A 16496-nucleotide genomic window follows, 5' to 3' on the forward strand; every position below is an offset into this window, starting at 1 on the left:
TATTAGGCTGTCGAATGATTGTTTGAAGGTTGAAGGTGTGCATACTGTATATTGTTCTAGCAGACATAAAATGAGCAGTCTCATACATTTTTCAAGAACGATGAGCGAGATACATTCCCAGCATAATGATTTAGCTACAATGACTCAAGCGTTTAATGAAAAACCTGTGTCAACAAAGCACTTCTTTTTCATTCGTGGAAAGGGAAATTTTGCAGGGTCAGCACCCTGACTGGGGCTGAGATTCGAGATTCGATGTTTTTAGCCGCACTCGATTTTTGTTGTCTCTGTGGGAGACCAGCTCTGTCCACCTCCATTCTCCAGTCTAATGACCTTCTGCAGTCCTGCCAGGCCAGAAGCCCAGATGTCGTTACTCACTGAAAATCCTCCATTCCTCCTCTTTGCTTGTGGACTGACTGTGGATGGTGGCGAATCCACAGTTCATAGACTGGGAGTCAGCATTGTGGCAGAGCTTTGCCATTTTGGACAGATTAGTGAGGAAGGAGCCTCACTCCTCCTCACATCCATGGGACATGACCTACATGAACACAAGAAAGAACATGCAGACTCCACACAGAAGGAGCCCTAGCCCAGAAATGAATGTAAGATTTAAGAGGCTCGAGGCAGCAGTTATAGCCTGCACTCTGCATCATAATTATTATTATTCAAGCAGGGACTCAGACCCACATCCCTGTTAGTCATGAGCCCAGAGACTTACCCACAAAGAGACTTACACACTTATCCAAGTATAGATAGATAACACTTTATTGATCCCGAAGGGAAATTGAGGAGTCTTATCTATCTATTGAAATGTGAATTATAAGTCAAAGTTTTCGACAGGTTTGACGGCTTTTCTCTGGTTGGCAAGGAGCTCAGACGTGTTTAATGTGCTGGCCAGGAGCGTGAGGGAGTGGCTGGACTGGGGACCTTTTCAGAAACATGTCCCAGGGAACACAGATCGGCCTGGGAACAAGGAGCTAACCCCCCCCCAGGCCTCACTGAACAGGCTGGCTCGCCCTTCAGGGCGTGTCTCCCCCTCTCCTGAGCACTGCTCCAGTCCAGCCCCTGAACGCGCTGCCAGCCACTGGCCACTCTGATACCTGGGCCCTGCTGCCCACAGAGAGCGGCTCATTAAAAACTCTGCATTCAACAGAAATAATTACACGACACAAAAGAAGAGTGGTCAGCAAACCTCAGGTCCCACAGCACAACTGAACAATGCATTTCTTGACTCAATCTAGTTAGCAGCAGACAAACAGACAAGAGTTCTCTTTATCTCCACCTGCGCAAGAGTGGATCACACATTTCAGTTCTTCTATCCCACTTCTCATTTTCATATCTACTGCCTCCTAAAAGCCACTGGAACTCAAATTACTCTGCTTAAAAAGATACCAGGGCAGTGTTATTCATAAGAGGTATATTTATTTGTTTTCCTTCAAAGACACCCTTAACAGATGACAGTGGAACAATACAAAAATGTATTACAGCTCAAACAAAAAAAACAATGCACCACAGTTGAGAAACTCTTAGCCCTCGCCATCTATAACACTGCGCACAGCTTAAACATTCACCGCTCCAAAGCATTTCATAAAAAAAACATTAGGCTTTGTTAGATATTGGGCTGACTCTTCAATCCAATGTGCATCTGCAGGCTTTGTAGAGTTTATTACAGGACAGACGTGCTTCAAGGTGATAACAACCTTAATTGGAAGCCCACAACCTTCCAGCTACAGGGCCAGGCCCCCTCACCAAGACTGTGCCCAGCAGCTTGTGTCAAAGCACTGAGAAGCTCATCTCGTTCAGGCCACACACTATGGCCCAGCAGGCCAGAGGTCATCCTGGCTGTCAGGCATGAAGCAGCCAGAGAGCACCTGACTCCCGCTGCCAGTCCATCACAGGGAGCACCTCCACAGCAGTGCTGATGCCCAGTTCCACAGCAGGGTGGACTGGAGCTGCTGGGGTGCGGTACCTCACTCTACAGGAGGTACAGCAGGAGAGACATGAACCCACAAGCCCACAGTCATGAGAGCAGAGGCTTACCGACTACACTGCCCCCTCACAGGAAGCGCGCGCTACACCGAATGAGACATCTCAAATAGCTTACCCCGGATTTAGGCAAACTCTGTTAAACCGAGAAAAAGGAAGAGTTCAAACTCAAGGCGTTCAAATGTTGACAGCACCCGTCGTTTCACCATCACGGCCGGGAGACAACGACCCTCTCAGAAAATGAGACACAGTTTCAAACAAGTCTTCGGGAAGACAAAACATAAATATTCAAAATATGTTAGAAAATGGAAATGTTTACAAAATTGATATTAAATACTGCCACAAAGGTGCAACTCTGCGCAGACAGGTCAGTAATCAACACGATTGGATGTACTGTATATTCTCCTGAATATAGTTAAGAATTGATTAAGCTATTTCCTTATATATATTTCATAGTCACTATTGAATTGATAACATATAACAAAATAAATGTATCATGCTTGCATTAGATATTTGTGTTAAAAAGATTTAGCTGCACTTGGACAATGCTAAAGGCTAAGGCCCCTCAGCAAATCGCAGTCTCAATAAATAGAAATGATCCCTCTGCACTGTAAAACAATATTGCTTTTTGTAGACCTGATGTTTGTAGACGCTTTAAAAGTACCAACCGATACTTTCAGATCGGCGAGTTGGGTAGTCGGCTGCCTTCTTTGATTGTTTTTTTTTAAAATGTGATTTCCTATAAAAAGACAAATATTCATTCATGCTCCGCAAACACAACGCCAGTCACCATGCCAAGACTGTAATAAATAACTGTTTTTTTTTTTATCCTCAGCTCACAGCGCATTAATAGCGGCCTCGCTTTTTGTAAGAGGCGGGGATGGGCTTCAGTGCGTTCGGTATGGGCAGCTCCTGCAGGCTCTGCGGGAACCTGTCCGGGGGCAGCAGCCGCAGGATGTTTTGCATAGAGAGGAGAAATAACGGGGCCGGGGTTTTCCCGACGAGGTAGGTGAAAACATCCTCTCCGAGCACCTTCGTCCAGCAGGCGGGCTCCCGCTCCAGGGACGCCTTCATCTTGAAGCGCACCTCGGGCATGAACATCAGCAGGTTGTCGAGGCAGAGCTTCTTGGGCCCGAGGTTGACCTTCGAGTCGCACAGCTGCTCCAGGATGACGTCCAGCGGGGTCATGCCCCTGTGGTCCTCCGCGTGCGGCGACGCGCCGTTGCCTAGCAGCAGGACGACGGCCTCGGAGCGCAGCAGCTCGCAGGCGAGGTGCAGGGGGGTCTTGCCGTCCTCCAGGTGGAAGCAGTCCCGGCGGTTCACGTAGGACCGCAGGCTGGGCAGCCGGTGCACCACCTGCAGAATGAGCGCCAGGATGTCCCTCCGGTCGTAGCGCACCGCCATGGCCAGGTGCGGCGCCGAGGACGCGCAGCAGCAGAAGCGCTGACCCGGCATCTCCAGCGCCTTCTCCAGGTAATGGCTCAGCAGATAGCGGGCATAGGCATGGTGGTCATGGACCACAGCGTACAGCAGCGCCTCCGAGGGCGAGTACGACCTCTGGCTGACGTCCTCCTCCCAGTAAAACATCTCCATATTCCGCATGTCTTCCAGCATCCACACGGGCTTGTGGTCCCGCACGGCTTGGTAGAACAGATAGGAGAGGTTCCTGTGCTCCCTGTTGTCCTCCTGGCTGCCTTTTCTCTGCCTCTCCGGTTTCCCATTGCTATTCTTAGACATGATCGAGCAGAGAAAGGCAAAAGGGCAAGGCGGCGCCTTTATTCTTAGGTATTAAAAAAATGGATGGGGAAATCTCTCTCTCCGCCGGGGTTAAAAAACAAACATATCCAAAGACACTTCGGTATCCGGTTATGGCTTCACTGCGGTGCTTTTGGCCGGTATTACATGCTACACTCACGGATGTCCTCTGACACGTCCACGAGGAAGCGCGCCCTGACTCAGCGACACGCGCGCGCACGGTTGCGCTCCGAGCCGAGCGGCCGGGCGCCTCACTGCAGCGGCGCGCGTCTGCGCATGCGCCGCAGCGGCAGCCTTAACCCCTCGGGCGCTGGACGCAGCGGTAAGCGCTGTGATGATGAGAGCGGCGAGACCCTCATCGTCACTGTCATTCCTGCTTTCCTAAGTTCGTTTTTGAATGCAAACGTCCTCAGAATTGTCGGTCTTTTTTCTTTTCGCCAGGTCCTCACAGATTATTTTTGATTTAGTTGATGCAGTTATAATAATAATAATAATAATTGCTTACACTTATATAGCGCTTTTCTGGACACTCCACTCAAAGCGCTTTACAGGTAATGGGGATCCCCTCCACCACCACCAGTGTGCAGCTCCACCTGGATGATGTGACAGCAGCCATAGTGCACCAGTACTCTCACCACACACCAGCTCTCAGTGGGGAGGAGAGCAGAGTAATGAAGCCAGTTCATACAGTAGATGGGGATTATTAGGAGGCCATGATTGGTAAGGGCCAATGGGAAATTTGGCCAGGACACCGGGGTTACACCCCTACTCTTTTCGAGAAATGCCCTGGGATTTTTAATGACCACAGAGAGTCAGGACCTCGCTTTTACGTCTCATCCGAAGGACGGCGCCTGTTTACAGTATAGTGTCCCCGTCACTATACTGGAGCATTAGGACCCACACAGACCGCAGGGTGAGCGCCCCCTGCTGGTCCCACTAACACCTCTCCCAGCAGCAACCTTAGTTTTTCCCAGGAGGTCTCCCATCCAGGAAATTATTTATTATTTATTCAGTCTACAGACTGTATATTTCCACTGCAGGGTATTTTACAGTAGCAGCCTGAATTGTGTACCTCAGGGAGTGTTGCAGGGAGCATTTTAACTCCACAAGCCCTCTAAGTCCAGAGGTGCCCCCTGCAGGAGGGGTGAGGTACTGTATTTCATCATATACGCAGAATATGTCATCATCAAAGGCACCGGCACGACGTGGCCTTTTTCAAAATGATTAGTGAAACTCAGAGGGCAGAAACTGACACAGAATAAGTGCATTAAAGCCAAGAACAGATTTTTATACAAAGGGTGGTGGGAGCAGGGAACAAGTTGCCCAGTTATGTTGTTCGGCTTCATTCAAGAAACAGCTGGATGAGGTCCTGGGATCAAATAGCTACTAACTACCAGACAGGCTCGATGATTCATAGGCCTCGTCTTGTCTGTGACTGTTCTTGTGTTCTTACAGTATTTATGTACATGGAGACCCTCATTTAAAATCATATTCAACCTAAGTCAAAAAAATTCTACACATTTCTCAAATCCAGGACTGTTTTTAGGTTTTATCTATACAGTATATGTTTTACAATAGTTTGCCATGTGTTGGACATGGCTGCTTTCTTTTATAATTTTACTCCTTTAGATTTTGTCCGTGGTTTTCTAAATGGAGCTGATCATGGTCCTGAAATCTGTACCTCCTACAGTATCTCCAACAAACCTACTACAGATCTGGGTTGAAAAACACATTTTACTGATAGGGCTGGCATGCGCTCATGTTTGACCAGCAGAAGGCTGTTTGATTCAATTCACTGTGCTCTAAATTAGCTGATTGCAGAAACTATTCAATTAACAAGTGGAATTTAGCAATACTAAACCAGCTGAGGTACAGTAAAGGCATTTTCACAATTTTCAGAGCAGTAGGCCTGTCACGATTGTAGTCCCTCCCCCTTAAGGGCGCTCCAGCTCTTTCACTTCTGACATCATCTCCCGCACCTGCTCCCTGTTCCAGCCCCCTTTCAGTTCTCCTGAAAAAGCCAGACGCTTACTCTAATCCTGGCTCTGCTCTGGTTTCCGCACCAGGCGAGTCCGGGAGCTGGAAGCGCCTGGTCCCGTTAAGGTTTTATTTCCTGTTCCTGTTCCTGTTCCTGTTCCTGTTCCTAAATCTTGTTTGTCTTCGATGGACCGCCCGGTTTAGGACTTTTGCCTCCGTTTGGATTCCCCCTTGGATTTTCTCCTGGATTGTTTGCCTCGGCCACACCTCCCCCGAACACCAGGGCACCGAGGACACGCCCCCTGTTTTCATCCCCGTATCCTGCATGGCTTTTTTCCTCGTGTTTCTTCACTTTTCCCTGGATTGTGTCGTCCGCATAGGGTCCGGAAAGAACTGATCGTTACAGGGCCATACCGATTGTACCTCAGTGCATTAACTGCGTCATAGCTACCGATGACAGAAAACAAGTCAAGTTTTCCCTTTAAAACTATTTTTCTAAAAAAAAAATAGCCTTAATAAAATGTGAACCTTATGCAGGATTCCTATGTGTTCCTACAGTATGTGTCTTATGTGTTACAGAGCTTTATTCTGAGCTCAGTAAATACAAAAAAGCTCATGAAAGCCACAGAACCAAAACAATTCAGATTGACTGTGATTAACAATTTTCTTTGACACTTTAACAAAGAACATCAAGAGTTTAAAATGTTTAAAGAAAAGCATATGAAACAATATTAGTCACTGGAAAACAATACACCTGGAAATGTAGACTGTAAATATATCATCTTGTAGAAGCCCTTCAGAAGCCTTGATATTGCCTACTGTTTTTATGTGAGTGTTAGATACCTAGAATAAGCCCCTGCAGAAGCCCTGCAGAACTCCTCTGTTCTCAGGGGGGAATGCTTTTGGAGTTCAGCACAGGAGATCTACAGTAAATCCCAAAACAAAATCCCTGCAGCAGTAATCCAAGCTAAATCTAAAAAATACATATTAATCTTATTGGGACAGTGAAATTAAAATACACACAATTCCAAATGTGACGAGACACTAAAAAAAAGAATTTCCTTTAGCAGAATATCTTGCCAGGATCAAAAAGGCAAGACAAAGACCCACCTGGCCGTCCAGAGAGAACAGAGAAACTGGACACAGGCAGACCTCAGTGTCCAGAGAGGACAGGGTCAGTGACCACAACCTGACCATAGACACTGGACACTGGACAGGGACAGACCTGGCTGTCCAGAGAGGACAGAGAAACTGGACACGGGATAGTACCTTTCTTATTCTGTTTCAGATGTCGACAAAGTATGGAGGAAAATCTCATTTTATCATGGTTCATAGGGTAACATGCTAATACAAACAGATCTTTTTAGTCTTGAACAGAGAGGACTGGTGACTTGATACAAAAATCTCAAAGACACGATCAACCCAGTGGATTTCTTCAACGTGAACAGTGACACACCCACCGGAGGGCACAGGTGGAGACTGTGTGGAAGTGCACTGAAAACCGGGCACGGGAGGCACACCTTTACAGGAAGGGTGGTGGGAGTCTAGAACAGGCTGTTGCGACAGTGGGAGGGGATTTCCCACTGTGCACCACTAGAGGCCCCCCTCCCTAACTCCGCTTGAGAATGTGCATCAGCTCCACCTGGGGTCTTCATTGGGAACCCTGTATTCCATTCTCATGCGATCTCCCGGTGTTCGCCTCAGAACCCTGACAGCAGCTGGAAGGCTTTCTCCTCTCTAGAGAATTCTCTGCCCTCACGTAGAATCTCGCCGTTCATTATTTCCCAGACTACGCATGGGCTCTCTACCTCACCCCGGGGTGTCGAACCTCCGCCCGGTGAATAGGCAGCTAGAAATTCCACACTCTTACACCATCCAAACATGATATCAAAACCAATATCCCGGTTTCTTTCAAGAAATGGTTGAATGATCGGATCATTTGGATCTATTAGCTAATAACTGCCAAGCAGGCTGGATTGGAGAGAGTCCTCTCGTTTCTTATTCTCGTTCTTATTACACCCAGTTTCTGAAGCTTGTGCAGATAGCAGTCACTTCAGAAGTGTAGGGTCTTTCTTTCATTGGTTCAGCAATTTGTTAATTGAAATTCTGTAAATGCATGCTGGTTCTGGGATAGGCTCCAGCTCCCCCGTGACTCTGTAATGGATACATCAGTCAGAAGATGAATGGATGGATGAATTCTCTCAATCAAAGTGTCTTGCACTTCAACAGGGTAATGTCTCCTCCAATTAGGCTGAGTGCCAGTATGAGGGACCGTGAACCTTATCTTCAAGGCATGTGGTCTATATCCTGAACTGAGAGTATTCAACACTGATTTCAAATCAATTCAAATCAAAGTTTATTTATCAAATGCACAACAGTACGGCGTGCAGCAGTAGCTGCTGGCAATGAAATGTCTTTTCTGCGAGCTCACAAAAATCACAAAATTAAGGTTACGAAAATAAGGTTACATAATAATAGATGTAATAGAAATGGAATAAAACTCAATATGAGCAGAGCTGCTATGTGTCCATGGTGTGTGCAATATATTCAAGTAGTGCAGTATGATGAATACAGTGAAAACTGTGTGTCCATGTAGCCATTACAGGTGATTTGCTGAAGGAGCTGCAGGTCGGCTGTTTAGCAGTCTTATTGCCTGGAGGTAGAAGCTGTTCCGTAATCTGTTGGACTTGGACTGAATGCTTCGGTACCGTTTACCAGACGGTAGGAGGGAAAACAGTTTGTGACTGGGATGACTGGGGTCCTTGAGAATGGACCTGGACTTGTTAAGACATCTACTGTAGCTGAGTAGATATCCTGGATGTTTGGTAGCTCACAGCCATTAATGAGCTGCGCTGACTTCACCAGCCTCTGCAGTACTTTGTGATCCCGGGCGGAGCAGTTCCCATACCAGGCAGTGACGCAACCAGTCAGGATACTATCAATAGTGCACTTGTAGAAGCTAGCCTGGATATGTGATGGCATGCCAAACGTCTTTAGCCTGCAGAGAAAGAACAGGCACTGCCGTGCTGTTCTGACCACAGTGTTGGTGTGGTGGGTCCAGGTTAAGTTCTCTGAGATGTTAACTCCCAGGAATTTAAAACTGCTGACCCTCTCCACTGCAGTCCCATTGATGTAGATAGGTGTGTGATCTCTTCCCTGGTGTTTTCTATAGTCCACAATCATCTCCTTACTGATGTTCAGAGAGAGGTTGTTCTCCTGGCACCATGCTGCCAGGGTTTCAACCTCCTCCCTGTACGCAGACTCTTCACCATCTGTGATCAGGCCGATGACTGTTGTATCGTCCGCAAACTTAATGATGGAGTTTGAGTTAGAGTTTTAGTTTCATGATTCAGCACTATATAGAGCATTGGGCTCCATAGAGCTGAGTCAGCACTATATAGAGGCATGGGGCTCCATAGAGTTGAGTCAGCACTATATAGAGGCATGGGGCTCCATAGAGCTGAGTCAGCACTATATAGAGGCATGGGGCTCCATAGAGCTGAGTCAGCACTATATAGAGGGCATGGGCCCCTTGCTCAGTTGTTCAGACATGAACATGCTTTGATCCAAGATAGATTTCACTGGTATTAAATACTCACATACATCCTTTTTTTTACTAGGACTAACATTGATCTCACTGTGAGAGGGAATTGTGCACATTGATGGCTGTCAAAGTGTTGATGAAATAGAGCTTCTACTGGTGAGATCAAGGCAAACTTCCTTTAAATCTCTGTGTGTTACAGGGGGAATTGATGTCAACCTTTTGACTTGTTTCAGAAGTGTTACCTTTTATAGCTCCATTATGGATTGAGAGTCCTGCTTGGAGGCCCACCTCACATCTCTATTACAATCTCGCCTGAAGGATGACAGAAAACCTCTGTTGTCGGACCACGACACACATGTAGAGGGATTAATAACTGTTAAATCTGCTGAACCAGAAGGACAATCCTCAAACTCTGTAATGAGTAGAATAGCATAGGGAACTATGACCATTTCTCAGGCTGAATGAACTGAGTCTCTTTAGTCTTGAACAGAGACACTGTGATGAGACCTGATACAAGTATTAAGGGTCTGTTCTACACTGACAGGCTGAAGGAGCTGTCTCTTTAGTCTTGAACAGAGAAGACTGTGAGGAGACTGTTACAAGTATTAAGGGACTATCCTACATTGACAGGGTAAAGGAAATGAGTCTCTTTAGTCTTGAACAGAGAAGACTGTGAGGAGACCTGATACAAGTATTAAGGGGCTCTCCTACACTGACAGGCTGAAGGAACTCAGTCTCTTTAGTCTTGAACAGAGATGACTGTGAGGAGACTGATACAAGTATTAAGGGGCTGTCCTACACTGACAAGATGAAGGAACTGAGTCTCTTTAGTCTTGAACAGAGAAGACTGTGAGGACACCTGTCACACTGATGAAAGAGGACTAGTGGTGTAGATGTTCGGACCCTATTAGGGTGCCAACAAGAATCAGGTCAGACTTCCAAGGGACGAGAGACGTAGTTCGAGGTTGGAGTAGCCAGGCTAGGTCGGGAGTCCAGAGGTCGAGGCAGAAAGGCAAACAAATCCAAGAGACGTGAGGCAGAGACGGAGTCGAGGTTGGAGGCAGAGCGGGGTTGGTATCCAGTAAACAGTAATTGAAGGAAAGCGCACAAGAGAAAGGCAAAGACTAACTCAACAGTGAGCGAGGAGTGAATGGAGTGAAGGGGTTTATATGTGAAAGTGGGGAGTGCCGTGCTAATTGCTAAAAGCGGCGCCGGTGTGTACGCCGGGAGGTGCACGCAGGAGTATGATTTGTGACAACACCTGGTACAAGTATTAAGGCTCTGTCCTACACTGACAGGCTGAGGGAACCGAGTCTCTTTAGTCTTGAGCAGAGAAGACTGTGAGGAGACCTGATACAAGTATTAAGGGACTGAGTCTCTTTAGTCTTGAACAGAGAAGACTGTAAGGAGACCTGATAGTATTAGAAATTCTAAAAGAGACTCACAAAGACAACCCAGCGGATTTGTTCAGGATGAACAATGAAATGTGAACCAAAAAGCACCAGTGGAAGTACAAACTGCTCCGCCATATTATTGAAACTAATATCCTGGTTTCTTTCAAGACCCAGCTGTATGGGATCAATTATGTACTAACTGCTAAAGAAGCTCAACGTGTGAATGACCTCTCGTTTGTAACCTTTCTTAAAGTCTTCTGCTCTTAAATTTCTAGCTGGCTCAGTCTGACCCTGACCTCCTCTTGTTATCTGTAGGGCTTGTAACTCCAAGGGCGTGGAGCTCATTGTCATGGAGTGTGCAGATAAGCCTGGATTTTCTCACCAGAAATTAAACTTTGGAACCGCTGATGATGTCAACTTGCACCGTGCACTGTGAGAAAGAAAGTTGTCCTTCTGAAGGAGAGCAGCGAGAGAAAGAAGACAGGAATGGCTGCAGCTGGTTCTGCCTCCTGCTGTGGTGAGTCTCAAGTTCAACTCTAACGCCATTTCCTTTCCGCGGAGACTGAACGCCTTGGTCAGATTGTGCAGCTCTGGAGTCTGACAGAGCGCTGGCTCTGAGGGGGAGGCTGTGATTACATCTACTCTATGTACTTACATCGTAAATGCCCAGAAATTAAAGATGAAACTATTCACAGTTTATTTGATATACTGTTTTAATAGCTAGAGATATAGCCGCTACATATCCACCTATGGTCATATACTTTGTAAATGATCACTTTACCTTTTTAATCAAATTCGTTCCCTGGCTTCTGAAATTTACTATATATTTTGTGGGCTCTAAATAAACCTATTAGAAATCTAGAAAACTGTTTTCACCTGTCCTGTCAGCCAGCAATTGTTTTCTCCATATCATTATTGTTAAGGATAAGTCTCCACTGTTGAAAATGCCCTTTTCTGGAACGAGATGGCAGGCTGGAGTGTGCAGGTGATCAGTGCCTGTTCACTGTGCTGATGGGTGATACTGTACTTTCCTGGCTGTAACAGACTACTCTCACTCCAGTATAGCTCCAGAACAAGCATATATGTTTTTTTGAAAAGTCTGTATGAACCTGGTAGCCTGCAAATTCTTCTCCTTTTAGATCTCTGTTATTTTTACTTATAAATGTGTCCTAAAACCTCTCAGTAGGGACTGATGCCTTGTCACCAACCTCGCTATTATAGTTAATGAATAACACTGCTCACCTCCCCCTTGCCAAGTCAGATGTGCCTCAGCTGTATTTATCTGCAGTGACTTCAGCAATGATCACTCCCAGCGTTCGCTTGAGCCTCTAATCCAGACATTTCATTATTATTACTTCAACCATAAAAATAAACACTAAGAGCTAAAGACAAAATAAAAACCATCCATTGTTCTGCTGTCTTGGAGCACAAATCAGAGCTCCCATCAGATCATTCTCATAGTAGTTTATTTTAAATCCTGATTAACTTTCTGGAGCTTGTCTGACTAGACTTTATTTAAATAATCACACAATCTACTAAACAGGAGAGTAGCAAAAGTCCCTGGCTCTAATCAGTTTGTAACAGACCCTCCTGCTATTCTGTAGCTAAACCAAGGCTCAGTAATCGTTCAGATCACTGCATGTGCTGTAGATGCCTGTCATCATCCACATTGGGTCTAACAGTGAGCAGTCACAGGGTGAGCCTTAATGTGGAATTAGAACAGTTCGCCTTGCGCTGAACATCATAGAGGCTTGCTCTATCGATTCGTCAATTTCCCCTTTTGATATTTCCACTTCAATCAGCCTCTGTTGGGACCCAGTGAACAGAGCTGCAGTTGTGACAGAAATCTGACCACTGTGCTAAAGATGGAGAAGTTGCTCACTCACTTTACACTACAGAGACAATGAACCGCAGATGGGAATCCACTTTCAGGGTGTCTGAGTGTTACACTGCCAGATGTGCAGAGCAAATTACCAAATAACAGTGCATCTTTATCAGGGCTATCTCTCAGGGCTGGAGACCCTGATTCAGGTGACCTACCTGTATAAGAGTAACTGGACTGGGGCTGCAGGACCAGGGCTGGAGACTGTGATTCAGGTGACCTATAAGAGTAACTGGACTGGGGCTGCAGGACCAGGGCTAGAGACTGTGATTCAGGTGACCTATAAGAGTAACTGGACTGGGGCTCCAGGACCAGGGATGGAGACTGTGATTCAGGTGACCTATAAGAGTAACTGGACTGGGGCTCCAGGACCAGGGCTGTAGACTCTGATTCAGGTGACCTATAAGAGTAACAGGACTGTGGCTGCAGGACCAGGGCTGGAGACTCTGATTCAGGTGACCTATAAGAGTAACTGGACTGGGGCTCCAGGACCAGGGCTGGAGACTCTGATTCAGGTGACCTATAAGAGTAACTGGACTGGGGCTCCAGGACCAGGGCTGGAGACTGTGATTCAGGTGACCTATAAGAGTAACTGGACTGGGACTCCAGGACCAGGGCTGGAGACTCTGATTCAGGTGACCTATAAGAGTAACTGGACTGGGGCTCCAGGACCAGGGCTGGAGACTCTGATTCAGGTGACCTATAAGAGTAACTGGACTGGGGCTGCAGGACCAGGGCTGGAGAGTCTGATTCAGGTGACCTATAAGAGTAACTGGACTGGGGCTCCAGGACCAGGGCTGGAGAGTCTGATTCAGGTGACCTATAAGAATAACCAGAGACCCTCTGATCTCAATCTTGGGTTTCCAACTGAATTTCTAAGCAGATACTGCATTCTTACTTTCTGACAGGTCAGGGAGTCCAAGCAGCAGAAAAAGAAGGGGGCCCGTCAGTTTCCCCTGAAGCATGCGTACACACAGAGCTGAGGATTGTCCTGCTGGGCAGGGTCTGGACGGGGAAGAGCTCAGCAGGAAACACCATCCTGGGCAGAGAGGAGTTTGACACCCGGAGACTGACGGAGGAGTGTGAGAAGAGGCAGGGGGAAGTAGCCGGCAGGCTGGTGAGCGTGGTCGACACGCCGGGCTGGTATTCTCTGCAGGGCACGGCGGACTGGGTCAAGAAGGAAATTGTGCGCAGCGTGTCCCTGTGCCCTCCTGGGCCTCACTCTTTCCTCCTGACCATTCCCCTGGCCCCATTCACGGAGCCGGACCGGAAAGCCGTGGAGGAGCACCTGGGGCTTCTGGGAGACAGGGTCTGGAGACACACGCTAGTGCTGTTCACCTGGGGGGACGGCAAGGGGGGCACAGCCCTTGAGCAGGCGATAAAGAGAGGAGGGGAGGACCTCCAGCGGCTGGTGGAGAAATGTGGGAACAGGGTTCATGTTCTCCGCAATAACGACACAGGCGATCGCGGTCAGGTCACAGAGCTGCTGGAGAAAATCGAGGCCATGGTGGCAGGGAGCCCTGACGCCTTTTTCCTGGGGAGCGACAGAGGGATCACACAGGAGGAGCAGGAGAAGAAATGGAGGGATCGGGAAGGAGGGAGAGAGGAAGCATCAGATGGCAATGAAAAAATAGCTAAAAGAGCAGTAAAGGAAGAGACCCAGGAGAAAAAGCCCAAGCTGCCAGTGAGGAAGAAAAACAGCATTGAGCACCCGCTAAACTGTGAGTGTCTCTGATAATAATAACAATCATTACTATTACATCGCTTTCAATAATCCCAGTCCGGGTCATGGTGGCCCAGAGCCTATCCCAGGGAGCACTGAACCCTGGACGGGACGATTGTCCATCACAGGGCACACGCAGACATATAATCACACCGGGGCCGGTTTCTCCAGATGACCATGAACCTATCAGGATGGCTTTGGACTGTGAGAGGACAACAACATGAACACAGAGAGAACATGCAAGCTCCACACACATGACACACCAGGAATTGAATCCAGGGCCCCAGTGCTGTAAGGCAGCAGTGCTAACCTCTGTGCCACTCTTCTTATTATTCAGCTTGACATAGTAAACACATTTTATTACCTTCACTGTAGGAGCAGTACTGTAACGCTACGGGGTTCACGTGGGCGCCCTCGCCTGCTGCCTGGACAGGTCGGCCCCCCACCGTCGGGGACTCGAACCAGGGCCTTCTGCGTCACTCAACAGGGATCCAGCCTGTTGAGCTAAAGAGAGATCTCCCCTCAGCCCAGCGGCTGCGGTCCTGCTATCACAGGGAAGGGCGGTGACGTCACCGCTCTGGTAAGCCGGCTCTTACACACTCACCGGTGGCCGTGTGTGTTACAGTACTTTACAGGGTAGAAACTCCTCCTCCCCCTGTGTTTCCCCTGCTTTCTGAACCTGGTGAGCATGTCCACTCAGAGGTGGCAGCAGGAACTCACTACTGCTCTGGTTCTGTTCTGCAGTGTCCAGAAGCCAAGGAAGAGATCCGCTGGGAGAAAGAGAAGCTCCAGCAGAGACAGAAGAACTGAAGGATGGGATGGGAAATATTATGAAGGATCCGGAGCTGGAGAAAGAGAAAGAGGAAACCTGACTCCCTCTTAACAGGATGGACAGAAGTCACTGATCTTTTCTTGAAAGAAGCCAGGGAACGGACTTTGAGAGCAGGGATTGGCAGTTTGCTCCACACTCCCACAAACCTTTGCGTAAAGACGTTCCTCCTGTTCTTGATTTTCAATGCACTTCCTTGTAACATTGAAATAAAAGCATTCACTGATTTGTAGACTCTAGTATTCAAACCCCTGGATGGAGTCAGTTTGTGATTCAGCAATGTTCAGAAACCCATTCGAAACAGTGCCTTCTGGGGCGTGTGCTGTTGTCTTGCAGTGAGTAGAGGTGCAGCCCAGGAGAGCCTTCCAGTGAAAACACAGCAGCGCCTTGCAGGCTGTCTTAGCTGAGGCTGCCACTGTGTGGGAGGACTGGAGCTGGCAAGCACTCAGCAGGAAATCTCTTAGGAAGACAGGAATATCCCCCTGCAGCAGTAAGAATGGAAAACAACAAAAGAAATGGGCAGCTTGATGGGAGATGTATGGCCTTTTTTGACGGTATAATTAATGCCACAACTCTTCATTCTAAACTGCTGAATATTTAAGATAGCACCATCCTTTATCTTTCACTTTAGTGCAGGTGCAACACACAGCACCATTCTTTACCAGCGGTCCCACCTGGAGACACACAGCACCATTCTGTACCAGCAGCCCCATCTGGAGACACACAGCACCATTCTGCACCAGCAGATACACAGAAGATCAGGAAGGGGAGGGGGTGGAACTACCATAGCTAGTGAATTAAGGGGGAACTATAAAGAGATTGTTCAACCCTGAGTGGAGTTTCCAGGACACAAGGTTTAACACCTCTTACAAACTGCCCTTTAATCAATGTCTCATCTGAAAAATGATACCTCCTGCAGTACAGTGTCCTCAGACACCACACTGAATCCTTGATTTGTTAACTCTGGTCCAGAGGAAAGACTGCCACCTACTTGTCTATCAACACTACTTGAAGCGGTGGAGTTTTTGCCTGGATATCTCCCACTCAGACCCAGGCCTGCTGAGCTCCTGGGATCTGACCAGATCAGTGTAGAAGTGGGTGGCAATGCTGACGTTAAGCACGACAGTGTGGACATATCGCAATCTTGGCTTGTATGTCAGTCTCTGTAGCACTTCTGATCACTGACAGTGTCATTTCTTCACCTCCTCTCCTTCAATCTCTGTTTTTTTCGAAGCCTTGGGAACAGAACGAACCTCACGGTCCTTGACATTTTGTTAATAATCAACATTACGTCACTATACATTCAGAATCGAGAGTCAGTCTGGAGCTGCATCTACATGTGCCTCGTAATAATAAAGCAAGAAGATGTTTAAGGTTGAGGTAATTTTTCAAGATTCAAGTTTTATAGA

General features: G+C 47.4%; 2 protein-coding genes across 3 annotated transcripts; one reads left to right on the plus strand and one right to left on the minus strand.

Moving 5' to 3' along the window:
* Positions 1-1402: 1402 nt before the first annotated feature.
* Positions 1403-3944, minus strand: LOC148839832 (ankyrin repeat domain-containing protein 9). Its single transcript, XM_088905069.1, has one exon. It carries the CDS (start codon positions 3718-3720, stop codon positions 2830-2832), a length of 891 nt encoding a protein of 296 aa, XP_088761195.1. The 5' UTR covers positions 3721-3944; the 3' UTR covers positions 1403-2829.
* A 7094-nt stretch (positions 3945-11038) lies between these two features.
* LOC148839833 (GTPase IMAP family member 9-like) lies at positions 11039-15820 on the plus strand. Of its 2 annotated transcripts, XR_016086311.1 has the most exons (4): positions 11039-11170; positions 13444-14256; positions 14634-14838; positions 15003-15093. XR_016086311.1 is itself a non-coding variant. In XM_088908499.1 (3 exons), exons 1-3 carry the CDS (start codon positions 11140-11142, stop codon positions 15128-15130), a joined length of 972 nt encoding a protein of 323 aa, XP_088764625.1. In that variant the 5' UTR covers positions 11039-11139; the 3' UTR covers positions 15131-15820. The 2 variants fall into 2 exon arrangements, 1 of the variants encoding a protein (XP_088764625.1); XM_088908499.1 differs by lacking the exon at positions 14634-14838 and having other exon boundaries at positions 15003-15820.
* The last annotated feature ends 676 nt before the right edge of the window (positions 15821-16496 follow it).

The sequence above is a fragment of the Atractosteus spatula genome, chromosome 2, assembly GCF_055471065.1.
Source record: "Atractosteus spatula isolate fAtrSpa1 chromosome 2, fAtrSpa1.hap1, whole genome shotgun sequence".
NCBI lineage: Eukaryota > Metazoa > Chordata > Actinopteri > Semionotiformes > Lepisosteidae > Atractosteus > Atractosteus spatula.